The sequence below is a fragment of the Pogona vitticeps genome, chromosome 5 (assembly GCF_051106095.1).
Source record: "Pogona vitticeps strain Pit_001003342236 chromosome 5, PviZW2.1, whole genome shotgun sequence".
Taxonomy (NCBI): Eukaryota; Metazoa; Chordata; class Lepidosauria; order Squamata; family Agamidae; genus Pogona; species Pogona vitticeps.
In genome coordinates this window covers 5,387,849-5,405,306 of record NC_135787.1, presented here as the reverse complement: position 1 = coordinate 5,405,306, position 17,458 = coordinate 5,387,849, and the positions used below count along the sequence as shown (strand labels likewise).

Genomic DNA, 17,458 nt, shown 5'->3' with positions numbered 1-17,458 from the left:
GAAGTACATTCTTTTTTCATTTTCAACCACCGACAATTAACAGAGGACGTAACTGATGGGTTAACAAAGATCTCTACGGGCAAACATTTTTTTTGTGAAATTCTTGGGGTGGTCAACGCTAACCCAAAGAAGTTCAACGCTTCAAGGACCACCGCGGAGTGTTCCATTCCTTCACTTCAGTCCGGATGGACGACAATCCAGCCACAGAGTCCCCCACGCAAGTCCTGATGCAATGAACGACAATGGCACAAGGGTGTAGTGGATATTACAACATTTATTGAGATAGAAAAGGCACTTACAAGACCAGGGCAGGGAGAGCAAGGACCTCCAAAGAAAGCACCCGAAGTGCGATCCAAAATCAAGTTACACAAAAGAGAAACAGCCTTCACCCAAACAGGAAGTACAGCCTTTCCTGTTAACGATACAGTACATGAAAGTAAGCTACAATCGACCAACTAGAGGTTAAAATGCTTAGAAGAGCTTTATTTTTTTTATATAAAAAGATTAAAATGTCTCAATCGTTTTAAAAAAAAGAAAAGAAAAGGATCTGTTGAACGCACAACTGCAAAAGGAAATCACGAGTTAGTGGTTCTTCTGAAAGTTCAAGCCTCTCAGTTTTTGCTCTGCAAGAGGTCCTGGTACATTTCGATGAGATGAGCCGCCTCTCTCTGGCCGGAAAGCAGAGCACCATGGGTGGTGGAATAATACTTCCTGTGAGTGGCCTCGCCCGAAAACATCACCTGCATAGGCTGGGAGAGGGACACACAGGAAAAGAAGCCTCAGAAAGGAATAAAGGAATATATATGAACATCAGACATGGTACTGGAATGAAAACAGCCCAAAGAATTGAGGCTATAGAGGCGTCTAAGCCTCTATAGCCTCAATTCTTAAAATCAAAAAAGCAACCAGACAAAAGAACCCTCAATCTTGGGACATTTAGGAAGCACGGAGAAGCAATTCTGCCACGATCTGAGCGTTCCAATCAACGCACCTCCATAGAATTCTACACTTTTTGCAAACTGCACAGTACAAGAGGCCTTTCTCGGGAAACTTTTTAAAAAGACGTGGGAATACACGAGGGGGCGAGTGGACCAGACTTATGGGAAAGGCAGTAGAGGGATGCATGGATGCCCACGGGCTCTCCAGCTGCGCACTACATGGACAAACTTGCACTTCATTGTGCATGTTTGCAAGATGCACCACGATACAGTCTTCTCTCGAGATGAGCTTTCCAGACTCTCCATTCTGGGAGTTCTACCTAGCTTACAGGCACTTTGTAAACATCTAAATGTGAGACACTGGAGGTAAAGGTAAAGGTTTCCCTTGACATTTCGTTCAGTCACTCTGGGGGGGGGGGTGCTCATGTCCGTCTCCAAGCCGTAGAGCCAGCGTTTGTCCGAAGACAATCTTCCATGGTCACGTGGCCAGCGCGACTAGACACAGAACGCCATGACCTTCCCACCGAGGTGGTACCTATTTATCTACTTGCATTTTTTACATGCTTTCGAACGGCTAGATTGGCAGGAGCTGGGACAAGCAACGGGAGCTCACTCCAACGCATGGATTCGATCTTACAACGCCAGGTCTTCTGACCTTGCAGCACAGAGGCTTCTGTGGTATAACCCAGCGTCACCACATCCCCTGGAAGAAAGGCCTAAATTGAAAGCATCTGAGGCTTAGCTCGGCTAAGCCTAGCTTTCTGTTCCTGCCCCAATGCTAGCTGGGACCTGAGCAGGATACTCGGGTAGAGCCTTGTCTGGCCTCAAAGCCTTCCAATTCAGACTTTTCTGCAAAGTTCGTCACACAGAGGTGTTTGCAAAGTGCCTGTGCGGGAGGTAGAACTCCCAGAATGGAGAATGATGATATTTGTAGCCCAGAAAATCCAAAACTCTCAGCCCCAATCTTCTAGACAACTCAACAAAAACCCAGTGCCTGCACATTGCACAATACTGTCTTTGATGGATGACAACTCATTTTCCAAACTAGTACAGAATTCTGCCTTCTGTGCTAGTTTCACAGAAGCATTTCTTTTGCTCTACATGGGCTGTTTGGGGCTCATTTCCAAGCAATACTTACAACCGTCTTGGAACTGTCGGTATAAGGCAGTGGCTTTGCAAGTTTCTCTACGTCTGCTCCGCTAGACCCCACTTGCGTGTAAGAATATGAGCCACGGAAATAAGGATTGCTCCCCCACGAGGAGCGTAGGATCCGCCGAGGTTTTGGAATGTCTGGATTCCCTAAAGCGAAAGGGAGACAAGAGGCGCTGTTAGTGGAGGAATGATCCACGGTGAAAGGCCAGAAAATGACGCAGCTCAAGTCACTAGAAGCCCTGTTAGGAGCACACTAAGCAGCCTTGCTTCAGCACAACCTGACATCATTGTCAGGTTGTGTTGACAATGATATCAACACAATGGATTAGCAATGATGCTAACCCATCAAAGGGCTCCTCAATAGTAGAAAAACCCATGCTACCTTGGCATCTCAATAAAGTAGCCTAAAGCCAACTGTTAGTTCCAACTCAAGCAGATCCGTTGAATCCATGGTGTCAATAAGTGTTGACTTATTGTTGAACAATAAGGGATGAGTTCTCAATCATCCCAGAGTGCAGGACCCGTAACGATGGGCTCAAGTTACAGGAAGCCAGATTTTGATTGAATATCAAGAAAAAACTTTCTAACTGTTAGAGCAGTACGACAACGGAACTAATTAGCTTGAGAGGTGGTAAGTGCTCCAACCCTGGAGGCATTCAAGAGAAATTTATACAACTACTTGGCAGGTATCCTTTGATTTGTATTCCTACCTTGAGCAGGGGGGTGGACTTGATGGCCTTAGAGGCCCCTTCCAACGCCACTATTCTATGATTCTATGAAATGATTGAACATGTCCACTCTAGTTAGGACTAGCAAACAAATTTAGGCTCAAAAAATAATAGTAATTATACGCTGCCACTTCAATTCCAACATACAGTACAATGACTCTCATAGGGTTTCCTAGGTTAAAAAGTACTCAGAAGCAGTTTACCAGTCCTCTTTTCCAGTGGCTTTCTGGGACAGTGCAGCTTGCCTAAAGCTGCACAGAGGGCAAGGAAAGTAACTCTACAAGCCACACACACTTGTTCTGGGTAATCTTGGCTGGTTCCTCTCCTCATTGGTACACGGGGCATTCAAATTCTCAGACCCTGGCTCAACAGACAGGTATTCCGATCTATACCAACTTTATTTAGCCTGATATCCCCTGTGCTTAATAGGTACTAGAAATGTTATACTAGTCCATTTGTAAGCTGCCAAGAAATGCATGCTCTGGAGACATATCGGAATGGCTGGACAGGTCAGTGGTTTAGGTCTCTGACTGTAGAACCAGAAGTTGGGAGTTTGATTCCCCACTGTGCTAATTTGACAGGGGCTCAATGATCCAGATAATCCCTTCCAGCTCTGTAGTTCTAAGATTCCATCTACGGGAGAAGTGGGAACACAGCAAACCATTTATAGGGATTCCTAGAACTGCATGCAGATTCTCCATGTAAGAGCTTCAAAAAGTTACCTTTGGGGACTGCAATTCCCAGAATACCCCAACCAACACAGCCAGGGAACATCTGATAGCTGGGAGATTCTGGGGCTTGCCGTTTTTAAAATGTAAACTCGGCTCCATACTGCTGAGGAGCACTGACATTCAGGCGAGGACTGACATTCAGATACTCCCAAGTAAGACAACAGATGTGCATCTCTCACATGAAAACTACTACTTCTACTTCTGCCACATTTTTCATGTTCAAAGACTCTGTGATTTTCCAGCTTGAACGGCTCGTCTGATCTAAAGCCAACAAGTTCTGGTTTTGCCAGTTGGAAAAGCTTACGAGGCGCCACTTAAACATCCAGTCGCAAACACACGAGGCCCGATTGCCTGCATAATCAATGTTTACTTTACCTGGTGATATGGTTGGCAAAAGAGATAATAATTCTAGCGGGTCTTTCTGAAGTTATTCTTGGGAAGAAATGCAAGATTTTCTTAGGGTTGTGTACTGATCAAATATATACATGTGGTGAGAAAGCAGAGGACACCATTCTGCTAAAAAAAAGAACCCACCAATTTCCAGCTTCTTAAAGACATCTGGCGATATTCCCTAATTAATACAGAAAGAGGCTTGTCAGGAGAAAGCATTGTTCAAGATTTTTGCTCAAGAGCTGTTCTTCTTTGCCCGCTGTTCTCAGAACCAACTGTGTCCCATAACTATGCTAACATGGACATTTCGAACCAGGATTAACATGTCAAGCTGGAAACACAGAAATGGGAAGAAGGCGCCAGCACTTGTGGGCGAGGGAATCCTACAGCTGTGAGCTGGGCAGCCTGCAAGATTCCAGGCTGTGGGAATTTCCAAAGGGTAGCCATGAGTGTCCCCTGGACTGCAAGGAGAACAAACCTATCCATTCTGAAGGAAATCAACCCTGAGTGCTCAATGGAAAGACAGATGCTGAAGCTGAGGCTCCAATACTTTGGCCATCTCATGAGAAGAGAAGACTCCCTGGAAAAGACCCTGATGCTGGGAAAGTATGAGGGCAAGAGAAGAAGGGGACGATGGAGGACGAGAGGGTTGGACAGTGTCATTGAAGCGACCAACATGAATTTGACCCAAATGTGGGAGGCAGTGGAAGACAGGGGGGCCTGGCGTGCTCTGGTCCATGGGGTCACGAAGAGTCGGACACGACTTAATGACTAAACAACAACAAAACTCACAGCCACCATAATCATCCCCCATCAGTTCTGAAGTGGCTGCAGAAGGGCAGAACCTATCAGCAGAGAGCAGTGGGTTGGAGCAGAATCAGCTGCCAATGGCTCTCATTTTTATAATGATGACTAAACCTTGCTTGGGATTAATTGTTCTTCTTGGGAGGAAAGCAATGACAAACCTTGACAGCATCTTAAAAAGCAGAGACCTCACCTTGCCAACAAAGGTCCGCATAATCAAAGCTTTGGTTTTTCCAGTAGTGATGTACGGAGGTGAGAGCTGGACCATAAAGAAGGCTGACCGCCGAAGAAAGAATGCTTTTGAACTGTGGTGCTGGAGGAGACTCTTGAGAGTTTCCTGGACTGCAAATAGAATAAATCTATCCATTCTGAAGGAAATCAACCCTGAGGGCTCACTGGAAGGACAGATCCTGAAGATGAGGACAAGGGGGACGACAGAGGACGAGACGGTTAGACAGTGTCATTGAAGTGACCAACATGAATCTGACCAAACTCTGGGAGGCAGTGGAAGACAGGAAGGCCTGGCATGTGCTCTGGTCCATGGGGTCACGAAGAGTTGAACAAGACTAAACAACTAAACAACAAGCCATGATATCTGTTGCAGCAAAAAAAAAAATCATGTGGCATCTTAAAAGACTAACATGTTTTATTGGGCATAGGTTTTCACAGACTGGGTCCCACTTCATTTCCAGTGGCTTCCGTTCTGCTGGGAAAGTCAGCAATGAACTCCTTCCATGGGGAGCTGAGAGCTGTCAGAGGACCAAGTGAGGCTCAAGAAGAGCTCCGAGGACGGAAGGATCTTGATCCAACGAACCAAGAAGGGCAGGGTCTCTTGATTCCTCGCAGCGATTTAAGCTAAAACATCCAGATATTTCACCTGCACACACCTCCACAAGTTCAGAGAAACCCCTCACCATTGTAAAGCTTCAGCTACGTAAAATACTGTCCCGGCTGCCACAGCCGCTCGAAGCAGAGATGAAGTTGGGTCTTTTTAGTGGTGGTGGATCTCTGTGCGGTCTGGTTCCCAGAAAGTCCTTCAGATCTGCTTCCCCACTTAGTTTTTAGAAGGCCGGTCCTTAGACAGCGGACGTTTTCTGAATTCCCACGAAAACCATGAAAGGGAAGTTGGAGGAAGGCTAATTTATTTATTTGATTCATTCATTGATTTAAAATATTTCTCGCACGCCGCCCTTCTTCCCCGAAGGACCTAAAGCGGCTTATAATCACTAAAACAGTATTTAAACGCTAAAACAGTAAGTATACATTTTTTTTTTAAAAAAAGAAAGAATTAAACAAGTGTTATGCTAAAATAATAAATAAAGCAAGCCGATGCAAAGGGTTTGGAAATTATGAGGTGTGGGGGTTGGATCTGAAACCGTTTTGGGGTGGATTCTCAGAGCTCACTGTGAGGAGAAGGGATGTGAGCTGTATTAATTTATCTTTACATCAACAAGTGTTTTATATGATGGGTGTTTTGACATATATTAAATTTTTTTCTTCTTGTTCATTTTATTTTCTCGCCTCTTTTCATTTTAGCCCTTAAATAGTGAGTGTGAGATGGCCCGAAGTCGGCAGATGGGAGAAGAATAAAGGGAGAGAGAAATAAGGACTCGCTCAAAAATAAACAGCTGTAAAACGTGGCTATTTCAAAAGTCTCCTGGAGGAACAAGGAATTCCTACACTTCTCCCAGGTGAAACTATGCCTATGGCCAGGCTACAACTCCCGTGGCACCTTTATTTAGGAGCCTAACACTCTCATATATGCCCAAGTCATGTACCGCCTCCACCACACCATCCCAGGCAATGCTCCACCAGGTGGCCACCCTGAGGGAAGCCACGAAATCTTGTACAACATAGAGGGCCATCTTTGGGGTGACCCCCGCCCTCAGGATCCAGTTCCTGGCAGAGATGCGCCTGGTCCCCTCCCTCCCAAGGTTTACGGGGCTTTTCAAAATACGGTTTAGCGAAGCCTTCAATGACATCCCTCCTTGATTTTATATCGGATTTGATGCTTCGTGTTCAGGCTTATAGGATAACTGATATTAAACCTCTTGTTTTATATATCGGTTTCATTGAAAAGGAAGGAAGGAAGGAAGGAAGGAAGGAAGGAAGGAAGGAAGGAAGGAAGGAAGGAAGGAAGGAAGGAAGGAAGGAAGGAAGGAAGGAAGGAAGGAAGGAAGGAAGGAAGGACAGGGAGAAACAAGGAAGGAAGGAACGAACGAATGAATAAGCAAAAAACAAAAATGAGGCTGATTTCAAAGCACTCCAGAATGGCAGCAGGACCTTACACTTGGAGAAAAGTGCTCTCCTACCTTGATCTTGACCTGAATTTCCCAGACCTTCAGAAGTTGTAAAACATCTTCCTACTTCTGCATACCTCCAGAACCCAATGCAAGACTGGAGACCAGAGCCTACTCACAGCTCACTCTGCCCCGGTTGATCACAATTTTTGGAGCCCTAACTCTAAATCCAAATGAATGTTGGTAGACAGAGACTCTCTAATAGCAAGAGAGCACCCATCATGCAACCATACCCTGACCCAATGGCACTGTTACACTTACACACTTGTGCAACTGTGCTGTGATGTCATGCTTGTGTGTCTGCACAAGAATGCTGTGTTGTCGTGTCTGTGCAAAGTGAGAAGTGAAAGTGCTTGTACACTTGGCATCTCCTTGTGCAAGCTCAGAAGAAGGAGCACTGCTAGTGCAAATACAGTGACATAAAAGGATCCAGGGTCTGATACGCCCACACCCAATGGCTTTGAGTGAAGACAACTGGCCAAGCCATCCTCTTGCTATACTGTATTCCTCTTGATCAAAGAGCCACCCAAACTCACTAAACTCACTGTGAATAGTACTGCAAAGTCCCAGCGACATGGGAAGATCAAAAGGAGGGATGGGGCTTTCAGAGCAACTGAAATAATCTCCCGGAAAGCTTCTGGCTCCCCTGAAATCCTGGCGCCTCGCAGGGAGGGCTTAGTGGACAAAGGACTGTGTACAAGGCAGTGGGCTGTTTGAACAGGGCGCCACTTTAATCAGATTTACAAAAAGCCGCCGTTGTCAATGGTTCACAGGCGGCTCAAGCCTGGGACATTTGGACAAGCAAATCCCAATAATCCACTCGGCTCACTTGGGTGGGAAACCAAAGCCCCAGAAATCAATCATTTCTGCAGAGAAACGGGCACCAATCGCCAATGATTGTGTATGATCAACTTTGAAGAATTCAGAGCAGACCCAAAGCACCAATCTTCCACACGTTGGCGAGATAACTCCCCCCCAAGAGTGATGGAATACAGCTGTTTCCAAATCGCAGCAGCTGGAAGGCTACTCTCCTAGCTCGGGTGAGTTGTTCTTTTCTTGGACTACAAATCCCAGAATTCCCAGCTACGATGCCTATCAGCCAGGCTGACTTGGGGGATTCTGGAAGCTGGAGCCCAAAAGAATGATCTGTGCCTTCCTGAGGGCATGCCCAACCTCCATACCTGGGCACAGAGGAAACGGAGCATCTGTCTAGAGATAAATGCTTTCCTACCGCTCAAAATCTGAGCAAGGCGACAGTAGAGTCAGTCAAGACGAGAGGGTTGCACCAAGAGAGCGCCCACCCTCATAGGAACGTCCTTTGAGCGTACCACATTAGCCCAGAAATGGTCCCTGTGTGACTATATTGGAGCCAAATTTACAAGGGCTGCAGGGAAAACAGAAAATTGAGTGGGTGTCAGGATTGCTACAACTATCCTACAACAATCAATGTCCCTATCCTGCACACACCAGGCTCAAGAACACACACCTATACACCCACATATACACACAGTTGCAGAGGAGATGAACGCATGCACCATTAAAACCCTACACAACGACGTGCAATTTGAGGCAAGGGTTGGGCAACCCACGGCCCTCCAGAGGACATGTGGTCAAAAACGCCTCCCCTTCCCAGCCACCGGCCATGGCTCTTGAGCTGATGGGACCTGGAGTTCAAGACCATCTCAAAGGCCAGAGGCACTTCAACTCTCAACTAAAGCCGAGGAAGGAGTTTAGAATCAACTCACGAGGCTGGGGTACGTTTAGAATACTCTCGTGGGTTATCAGCAAAGGATTGCTCAGCTGTGTTGGCGAGGCAAGAGTGGGCCGGACCACCCTCTGGGAAGTGTGCTTTACGAAAGGGAAGCAGCCACAGCAGAAAAGCTGAGTGTACACTTTTCATATAATGATGTCTGAGGTTCAGTTCTCAGCACCCCCACCTGAAACATGTCTAGGAGTAAAACAAGGGAAAAAATCTACGCTGGGGAGCCTGGAAAAAGTGCTGCCAGTCCGAATAAGCAGCTTTATCACCAACACTGGGCTGCAGATGAGGGACTGAAGACAGCTGCTTCCGCAGATCTACCCACCAAGAGGCTAAATCCAGAAAGGCACCTATTCAGTCTCCTCTTATGCCTCCACACCCCCACCCTGCCCAGCGTTTTTCCTCTTCTGACCGCACGTTGCTATCCGTACCTCCAAGGAAGGGGCAGAAAGGGGAGGGGGAATGACACACCTGTGAATTTACGCAGCATCTCGGTGCACGTCTCCGCCACTGTTTCATCATCATACTTCTCCATGATCAAGGCCTCCTCTCCACAGATCCAGCCGCTCAGCACGTGGCCGTAGCGCTCCGGCGGGAAGAGGACATCGAAGCTGCAGATCTTCTTGTACCACAGCTCCTCCGGGTAGGTCAGGCTCTCGGCCTCCGCTTCGTCCTCCCAGACGAACTGGATGCTGTTGCACTCGGGGCTCCAAAAGGGCTCCTCGAACTCCAGGAAGATCTTGTCGGTGGTGCTGATGCCCAGCTTCTGGATGGCCAGGACCTTCTCCTCTGGCAGGCAGGGGCTGAACATGCGCTCGTGGTGCTTCTTGAGGACTCCCAAGGACACTGTCACAATGACGTGGTCAGCCAGAAGGAACTCGCAGTCCTCGCACTCTACCAGGACGTGGTAGCCGGCATCATCATCATCTTCCATGCGGTCGCTGTTGTGGTCAGCCACGCGCTCAATCTCCTTGCTAATGGACTGGTTCCAGTGGATGCACTTCACTGGCTTGTTCAGCTGGATGACCGGCTCTGGGATGGAGCAGGCCAAGATCTCCACAATCTTCATGAAGCCGCAAGGGATGATGTGATGGGCTCCGGGGATCTCGGTCCACTCCCCAAATTCGCTGAGCGAGACTTCATCCATGCTGTGAGAGCTACTCTCACAACTTTCCACCTAGGGCAAAGCAGGCAGAGAACGACATTTTAGGTGTGGAAAGCTTGCACCTCGTTGGCTTTCTAGAGGCATCTGGCTAACCCTAGATGAACTGCTGGTTCTCAGCCTCTGGCCCTCCAGAGGTCTTGGACTTCCAAGTTCCAGAATTCCTCACTACAGGCCATGCGGACTGGGACTTAGGGGAGTTACCGTACAAAACATCTGGAGAGACAGAGACTGAAAACCAGTGGTCTACAAAGAATTTGGTATGGATCCAGCAGAATAAATCCTTACACAAACTCAAACAAGCAAGACTGGGGACCTTCCCTTCTTAAAGAACCTAGAAAGTTGGCTCATTGGGAAAGACGGACCAAAGACCTCTGCCCATGTAAAGCAGCTTCAGATGTTTTCACACATTAGTGGGGTGATGTGGGGTGAAACATTTTAAGTAAACATCCTTTAAAGACAATGTCTTATCCTGCAGCCTGTACTACGTCAGGTGGCTCTTTCCAACCCTCCCTCCAATGGGGTCCCCTCTGCAGCCTTCCAAGCAAAATCCCAAAATTACCTTAAGGTATTGCTGGATCATGGCAAGCTTAAGCCTCCTGATCACCTCTGAGTCGTCCTGATCAGCTTTGATGCGCTTGCGCACGACATCTCGCGTGAAGACTCCCACGCTGTTCTTGCTCTCGGCATGGACTGGTTTACCACTCTGGAAGAACTCCTGAGTCAGGTTATAGACCTGTCTCAGGGGCAAGGAGGGGAAACGCACATGAAAAGGGGTAGAATTGCTGTATTCTCTTTCTACCACACAAGGAGGGCCCAGTTAGATCAAATCAGAGGATTATTTAATCCATCACTTTGTAGCAGAAGAGATGTCCATGGGAAGCTTTCTAGCAGGACTCCACTGCATTCTCCACCAACTGATAGCGCAGAGCTCTGATCCTAAAATGGATAAAATGCCGTCCTGGCTGAAACTATACCTTGGCTGAAATCCAGCAGCAGGAAACAGAGACGGGCACGAACCAATCCACTCAATGGCTTCACAAGGAGAATCCCTGTCCTGCCTCCTCGACTGAGTGGGCGGCTGCTGGAGGAGGCAGGGAAGGGAAGCCCGGTCTCCTGCCCGGACTGAAGTACTGCCAGAGGAGGAGGACCCGGATGGTGCACGCTGCATCGTGAGTGGGGAAGCCAGCCACGGGGTGGGCAGAGGGAATGCACGGCACATGTGGTGCCACACCAGACTTTGTATGAAGCGGCACAAACTGATTCCTGTCCCTCTCTAGTAAGAAAATTCGAATACACCCACGGAATCAATTGAATTTTATGTATGTGTTGACTCACCTAGTCCAAATGAACCTACTCCAGCTGCAACTTACTACTGGATTTCAGCCACTGCATGCCAACCGTTTTAATTATGGTACTCTCCAATCATGGCCTACAGCCAAGCTCCTATGGAGGGGACCAAGTTGGAACACAGAAGGAAGCCCCAAGACCTACAATGTCTAGCTCAACAGTGGACAAGAATAAAAACGGTCTACCCGATATGAGATGGGGAATGCCTACTGAGAACCACTAGAGTACAGTGGTTCAGAGTCTGAGCTATGAATGAGGAAGTCACGGGCCAGATGTCACCTCTACCGCTCACTCTCTTTCTAACTTTTACTCGGAGATAACACAATGGCTTTGCTGGAAAGCCAAAATACAGCTGAAGCTGGGACATTTCCATTGAGGGAGACCAAACTGGTAATAGAAAATATCTGGAAACCCAATCTCAGCTGGTATGGTTGAGAGGGGCGTAGAGATGAGACTGTTGAGGGGTGATGTGATGTTCATGAAGGGCTGTCATATGGATTATGGGGCACACTTGTGTTCTGTGGCTCCAGAGGTAGAACCTGAAGTCACTGATTTAAAACAGAAAGGAGATTTTGTCTAAATATTAGGAAGAATTTCTGGACAATAAGAGGTTTCCGAAAGTGGAATGGATTACCCTTGAAGGTGGCATGCCTTTCTCCATGTGGTCAAGGATGTCATTTCTCAGCCTTAGGAGGGGGTTGAACATGATGTGCCTTGTTAATGTTCAAAAGTGCCATATTAAAGCTAAGCCTAATTATGATCTCCTATCTCCTGCGATATTATTCTCATTCCAAGCCTCAGAACGGGGGTGAGTGGGTGTCCCTATAGATGATGGCCCCTGGAGAAGTACAATCCACAAGCGGATACTGCACATGCTTTACAGTTGTGGCATCACCACTGTACAGCACTTCCTTTCAGACAGGTCTCTTTAGCCTCCTCGCTCAATATTTCAGCAGTAAAGCATTGGGTAAGATTGGATTGCTAAGATGGTTTAAGGTCTCTGGTTGCAGAGCCAGAAGTTGGGAATTCGATTCCCCCACTGGGCCTCCAGGGAGATGAGCCAGCCTGGGTGGCCTTGGGCCAGTTGCACACAGTCCTAGGGCACTCCCAGAAGAAAGGAATGGCAAACCTCTTCTGAAAACGGTCGCCATAAGTCAGAATTGACTTGACGGTCATGCATATTATTAAGGCAATGCATACAAATTATAAGCAAATGTTGCCCTCTCCTCCGGGGACGTGGTGGCGCTGCAGGCTAAACCACAGAAGCTTGTGCTGCAGGGTCAGAAAACCAAGCAGTCGTAAGATCGAATCCATATGACGGAGTGAGCTCCCGTCGCTTGTCCCAGCTCCCTCCAACCTAGCGGTTCGAAAGCATGCAAATGCAAGTAGATCAATAGGGACCACCTCGGTGGGAAGGTAACAGCGTTCCGTGTCTAAGTCGCACTGGCCATGTGACCACGGGAGATTGTCTTCGGACAAAACGCTGGCTCTATGGCTTGGAAACGGGGATGAGCACCGCCCCCTAGAGTCGAACACGACTGGACAAAAATTGTCAAGGGGAACTTTAACCTTTACCTTTACCTGCCCTCTCCTCCAGTTTTGAATATTGCGAATCAAAAGTAAAACAGAATCAGATGAAATAAATATGTCTTGTATTAGGGGAGTTATTTTCTGACACACACACACACACCCAAGGAACTCCTAGGCTGCTCCACCTCCTTCCACCAGAAGCCATTTCCATTTTCCTCAAATAGGGTCAACTTGCTGACAAGCAAGACGCATCAAGGTATCCTTTCCTTTCCTTTTCTCCCAACACATCAAACTGGCTGGGGAAAAAGGAAGGCACCTCGATAACAAAACTCATGAGATTGGCTATGGTGCTTGTTATCCAAGATGCTTTTGCTTACAGAGGAAGAAATGTACTCAGCAAGTAGATGATGCCTACAGGCACCGTTCACCACTGGGAAGGCAAATACGTTGCAGGATGTAAGTCTACTTCTGCATGAATTCTTGAATCGATGTGATTCTGGGGAGAAAGCTCCACCATTGCACTGCGTGAGGGTCAGGGATTCGCCCAGCTCAGCCTCCTTCTGGTCCTACTGCATCCTACTAGGGTGGTGAAATTTTCATAGCCTGGATTTAGACAGTGCCTAGTGAAAAATGTTGAAAAGCTGTTGCAAACCTTGCCTTCACATAAAGCCACTCAGCTTCCGTAAGCTGCTTCCCCTTCCCATAAGCAGATCACACATTCACGAGACAAGCAAAAACCGCATTACAATCCAAGCTAGCAACTGGCCCAAAGCTTAGTTATCCATTGTGTTTTTACTGCTTTTTTTGTGCTCTGCTTGACCAAGAGAACGAAAAGGCTTAATTTTTTTAAAACTTCAAACAATGGTCTATGCTGAAGAGTCCCAAGATGTAGGGAGGGGGGCCTAAACCAACTGCGTGACCCTAATTTCCAGCATTCTAAGAAGTGTTAGGAATGTTCTAAGAGGATCTAACTAATACATCTCCAAAGTATTTTGTACTTCATAACTCTTCGCAGGCCAGCAGATGGAGAAATCCACACTCAAAGCCTCAACGGCTGGCATCTTAGGGAGGGAATGTAAGCAAAACATTCTGACACTTATTGCTTATTGTGATTATTTTAAAGGTTTTATATTTTGCTATCTTTTAGGGATCTCTGATAGCTGCTTTGAATGTTATTAGTAAAGAGGAAGGGTGTGCTAAGAATGCAATAAGCAAACAAGCAGATTTGGAAGAACCGATATCCAAGTAAATGTGAAATGGATTGGGGTGCAGATCAGTCAACAGAAAATGGGAAACCAGACAGGGAAGAGATGTGAAAGGCTCTTAGCCTCCACACCTTCGAAGAAGTACACAGATGGAGACAACACTCAGTCACTGCCCGCCTGCCCACTCCAGCAATATTTATAAACACACCCACAACAGCTCACATCCTTACATGGACACACAGCAATCCACACAGTTAGGAACCCATTTTCATTATTCATGAGAGGTAGGGTCTTGGGGCTTAAGTCTGGAATGGGGGGGGGATCCAGGAGTGACCCTCTGCTCAGTGTTGTAGCAAAGGCTCCCTTCCACCCCAGTGTGGTAGCTGCACATGTTCATCACACAAGGGAGGTGTGTGCCTTAAATATTAGGGAACATGCAAAGTACATGCACTGGCGTGCCATACCAGTGTCTATGGCTCCCATAATGTGAATCTGAATGGTCATGGGCTCCCTTCCAACTTAACAAGTACAGGAAACAACACGTCAACACTTCAAGCTCACTTGTTGCATAGGAAAGGATCAACCAGCTTCCCCCGGATGGCCTCAAGCCAGTCTCTGCCTCTCCATCTAATCTGCTTTCCCAAGGCCCTTGAAAGGATCAAACAAGCTAAGACAGGGTCTGGCAAATTTCTACATGTCCAGGATCAAAGCCTCCACTTAACCCTGAAGGTGGGACTTGTGGGGTTGATATCGGACAGGGGTTGAATCCAGACCATACTGGCTAGGAGGATTCTAGAAGTTGTAATACCTAAAAAGTAATGTTACTAAAGTGTGACTTGACTTCTGGCTAGCTAAGAAGGGATGAAAGCAAAACTATCTTAATTAACGCCACACCTAGTACATAACAGTGGTAGTCCTCAGCAGATCAAATCATCATGCCTGATCCATAAAGAAAGCTTCCCATGTCACCCTTGCTACCTAGCCGGGCAATAAGGATGCCCTCTTGATGCCTCCATTCTCAACAACAGACTCACTCGGTCTTGCATTCTCCTCCGCTTCCGGTCCCCTTTTACAATGGCCGTTTCCACTTTTCCCTCCAGCCCATCCAATTCAAGACGTCAGCAGCGACAGAAGAGCAAACGGCCCCCGAAATGTTTCCATCCCAAGAAACAAACAACTGTTTTCTTCAAGAGCGATTCTACTGGTATAGCATGCTTTGACAGGGCGGCACCCTCTGAATATAATGCCATTCAGATCTCCTCAGCCCCCACCCCCTAAAAGGCCGATGGTCAAGACTCCTGGGAGAAACAGTGCGAAAGAGATAGAGGAGACCAAATTGCCTTTGGAAGGCAATGTTTTCCCATCTAGCTCCCATGCATCTTTTGATACCACCTGGAGTCAATTCGGTACAAACCTCGTTGTATAAATCACTGAATTCTTCAACCACATCTTTCGGGATCCTTTGACCGTTGTTGGTGAGGTGATAAGCCACCCCATTTTTGGAGTAGAGGCTGATACGGCCCACACTCCTCTCGTCGTCTGTCGTCTCTTCGAGTAAGCCATTATCTTCTGCTAGATGATAGACTGGATTTCCATTGGAACCATGGATCCACGTAGCTCCCAGTTCAAAAGTAGCGTGTCCTGCAAGCGAGGGAAGAGAAGAAGCCCAAAGTTGGAATGTTAGAAGAGAAAGATGACGAATACTTTTGAGGACGAAACAAAGAGTCAATAATACCGGAACAAGACAAGGCAAGGGAAGCTTTGCTGAACACCAGTGGCACAAAGACACCAACCCTAGAAGACAATGCAACCCAAGTTCCAAGAACATGGGAGCTGGCGAGATAGGATTCATCATCTCCACTCCTTCAGCAACACTCCTGTTTTTGTGATCTTCGCCCCATGTGCTGGGGTATTCACGGCCACCAATCCAAGACACTCAAATTGCAGGAGGGAACATCTGGTCCCCTGCTATCAATCTATCCTGGCCAAGAAGGCTCCTGGCTGGGTCAGCATGATTAGGCTAATGATAATGGGAATCTGTTATCGCTCTGGATGCTTCCCATCCACGCAAGAGAACCAGGGACACAAACATGTCTCTGTTCTGCACAGCAGCACCAGCAGCTGAACAGACAAGGCCAGGCAAAGCTAAAAATAGCCCCGACCACCTGTACACTTAAAAACTCATTAACCAATATTCCTCAAAGCAGACAAGCCTCGTGTAAGCCAGCAACATCAAAGTGTGAAGTTAATCACATCCTTTAAACACAGATGCTTAATCTTGACTAAAAGGCAGCTCCAAAAGGAGGGGAGGATTTACATCGCCCCTGTGCCAGCCTTGCTGAAACTGACGCTAGTTCCCTATGAGTGTGTGTTGTTGTTGTTGTTTTCCTGCAGGCTGCGATTACCTCTTTCCACTGTGCCGGGGCTCTCCCACTGTTCCACCAATCTGGCCTGTCAGGGTAACTGGAGGGACGACTAAGCCATCACCACCGCTTCCCACAAGAAACACTGATCAGGCTCGCCGATTCTCCAGCGCTAAAGCGTGTGAGGGCCACTGTCGTGCCATGGTCCATGCCTTGCTGGTCCTGAGCCACTTGCTCTCTTCCTCAGCTCAACTTGCTGAGGGAGCCATTTAGGCAGCATTGAAAAGAAAAGTCAGGATAGACCATGCTTTCCTGGACTGTCTCTTTCAAGCAATGCCAGGTTTCAGCAAAACCAAGAAGAGGATTTAGAGCAGGGGAAGGGGGCTATTGAATCCCCCAGCCACAGTTGCAAGAACTGGAGTACAAAAAAAATGGAATTCTTCTAAGCCCCGAGTCTGAGTCCTGTCAATACAGAAAGAATGCATGCCCTAGGATCGACAGGTTACCCACCCGTAATTGTAGTTCTTCGAGTGGACCTCCGTGATTCACATTCTGGGTGATTCGCGCCGCGCAGAGCCTCATTGGAAGATTCTAGAGCTTCTGCGGTAGCAATAAATACATTAGAATAGGCCCCTCCACCCGTATAAGTGCCTTGCTGCCAAGCGTCCCCTTTCAGTTGTGCCAACCACCGCTTAATAGTAAGCAAACAATGGTGTGACAGAGGGGAAGATGGGTGGGATGTGTGAATCATAGAGGTCCACTCGAAGAACTACAATTACAGGTGGGTAGCCTGTCGTTCTTCTTTGTGGCCTCTGTAAATCACACCCTGGGTGACTAAAAAGCTGTCTTACCCGGAGGCAGGGTGTCATCCCAAGGTAGAGGCTAGAACAGCATGTCCAAATACTGCATCAGACTTCTGCCGGAGGTTGAGTCTATAATGATGGATAAACGTGGACGGCTGTGCCCAAGTGGCAGAGGTGCAGACGTCTGGGAGAGGTATGCTGCGGAGAAAGGCTGTAAAGGCTGCCACCGCCCTGGTGGAGTGA

At 47.5% G+C, this 17,458-nt stretch overlaps 1 protein-coding gene across 3 annotated transcripts in view; it reads right to left on the bottom strand.

Moving 5' to 3' along the window:
* Positions 1-256: 256 nt before the first annotated feature.
* The window catches only part of SMOX (spermine oxidase), a 51,383-nt gene continuing 34,181 nt past the window's right edge, over positions 257-17,458 (bottom strand). For 2 of the 3 annotated variants that reach the window (XM_078394458.1, XM_073002107.2), the window contains exons 3-7: positions 15,464-15,690; positions 10,527-10,700; positions 9,274-9,979; positions 2,077-2,237; positions 257-749 (exon numbers count right to left, since the gene is read on the bottom strand). In XM_078394458.1, coding sequence (XP_078250584.1) covers positions 612-749; positions 2,077-2,237; positions 9,274-9,979; positions 10,527-10,700; positions 15,464-15,690 — 1,406 coding nt within the window. In that variant the 3' untranslated portion in view covers positions 257-611. Of the gene's footprint in view, positions 750-2,076; positions 2,238-5,657; positions 5,838-9,273; positions 9,980-10,526; positions 10,701-15,463; positions 15,691-17,458 lie in introns of all 3 variants that reach the window. The other variant, XR_012087831.2, reaches the window with a different exon arrangement.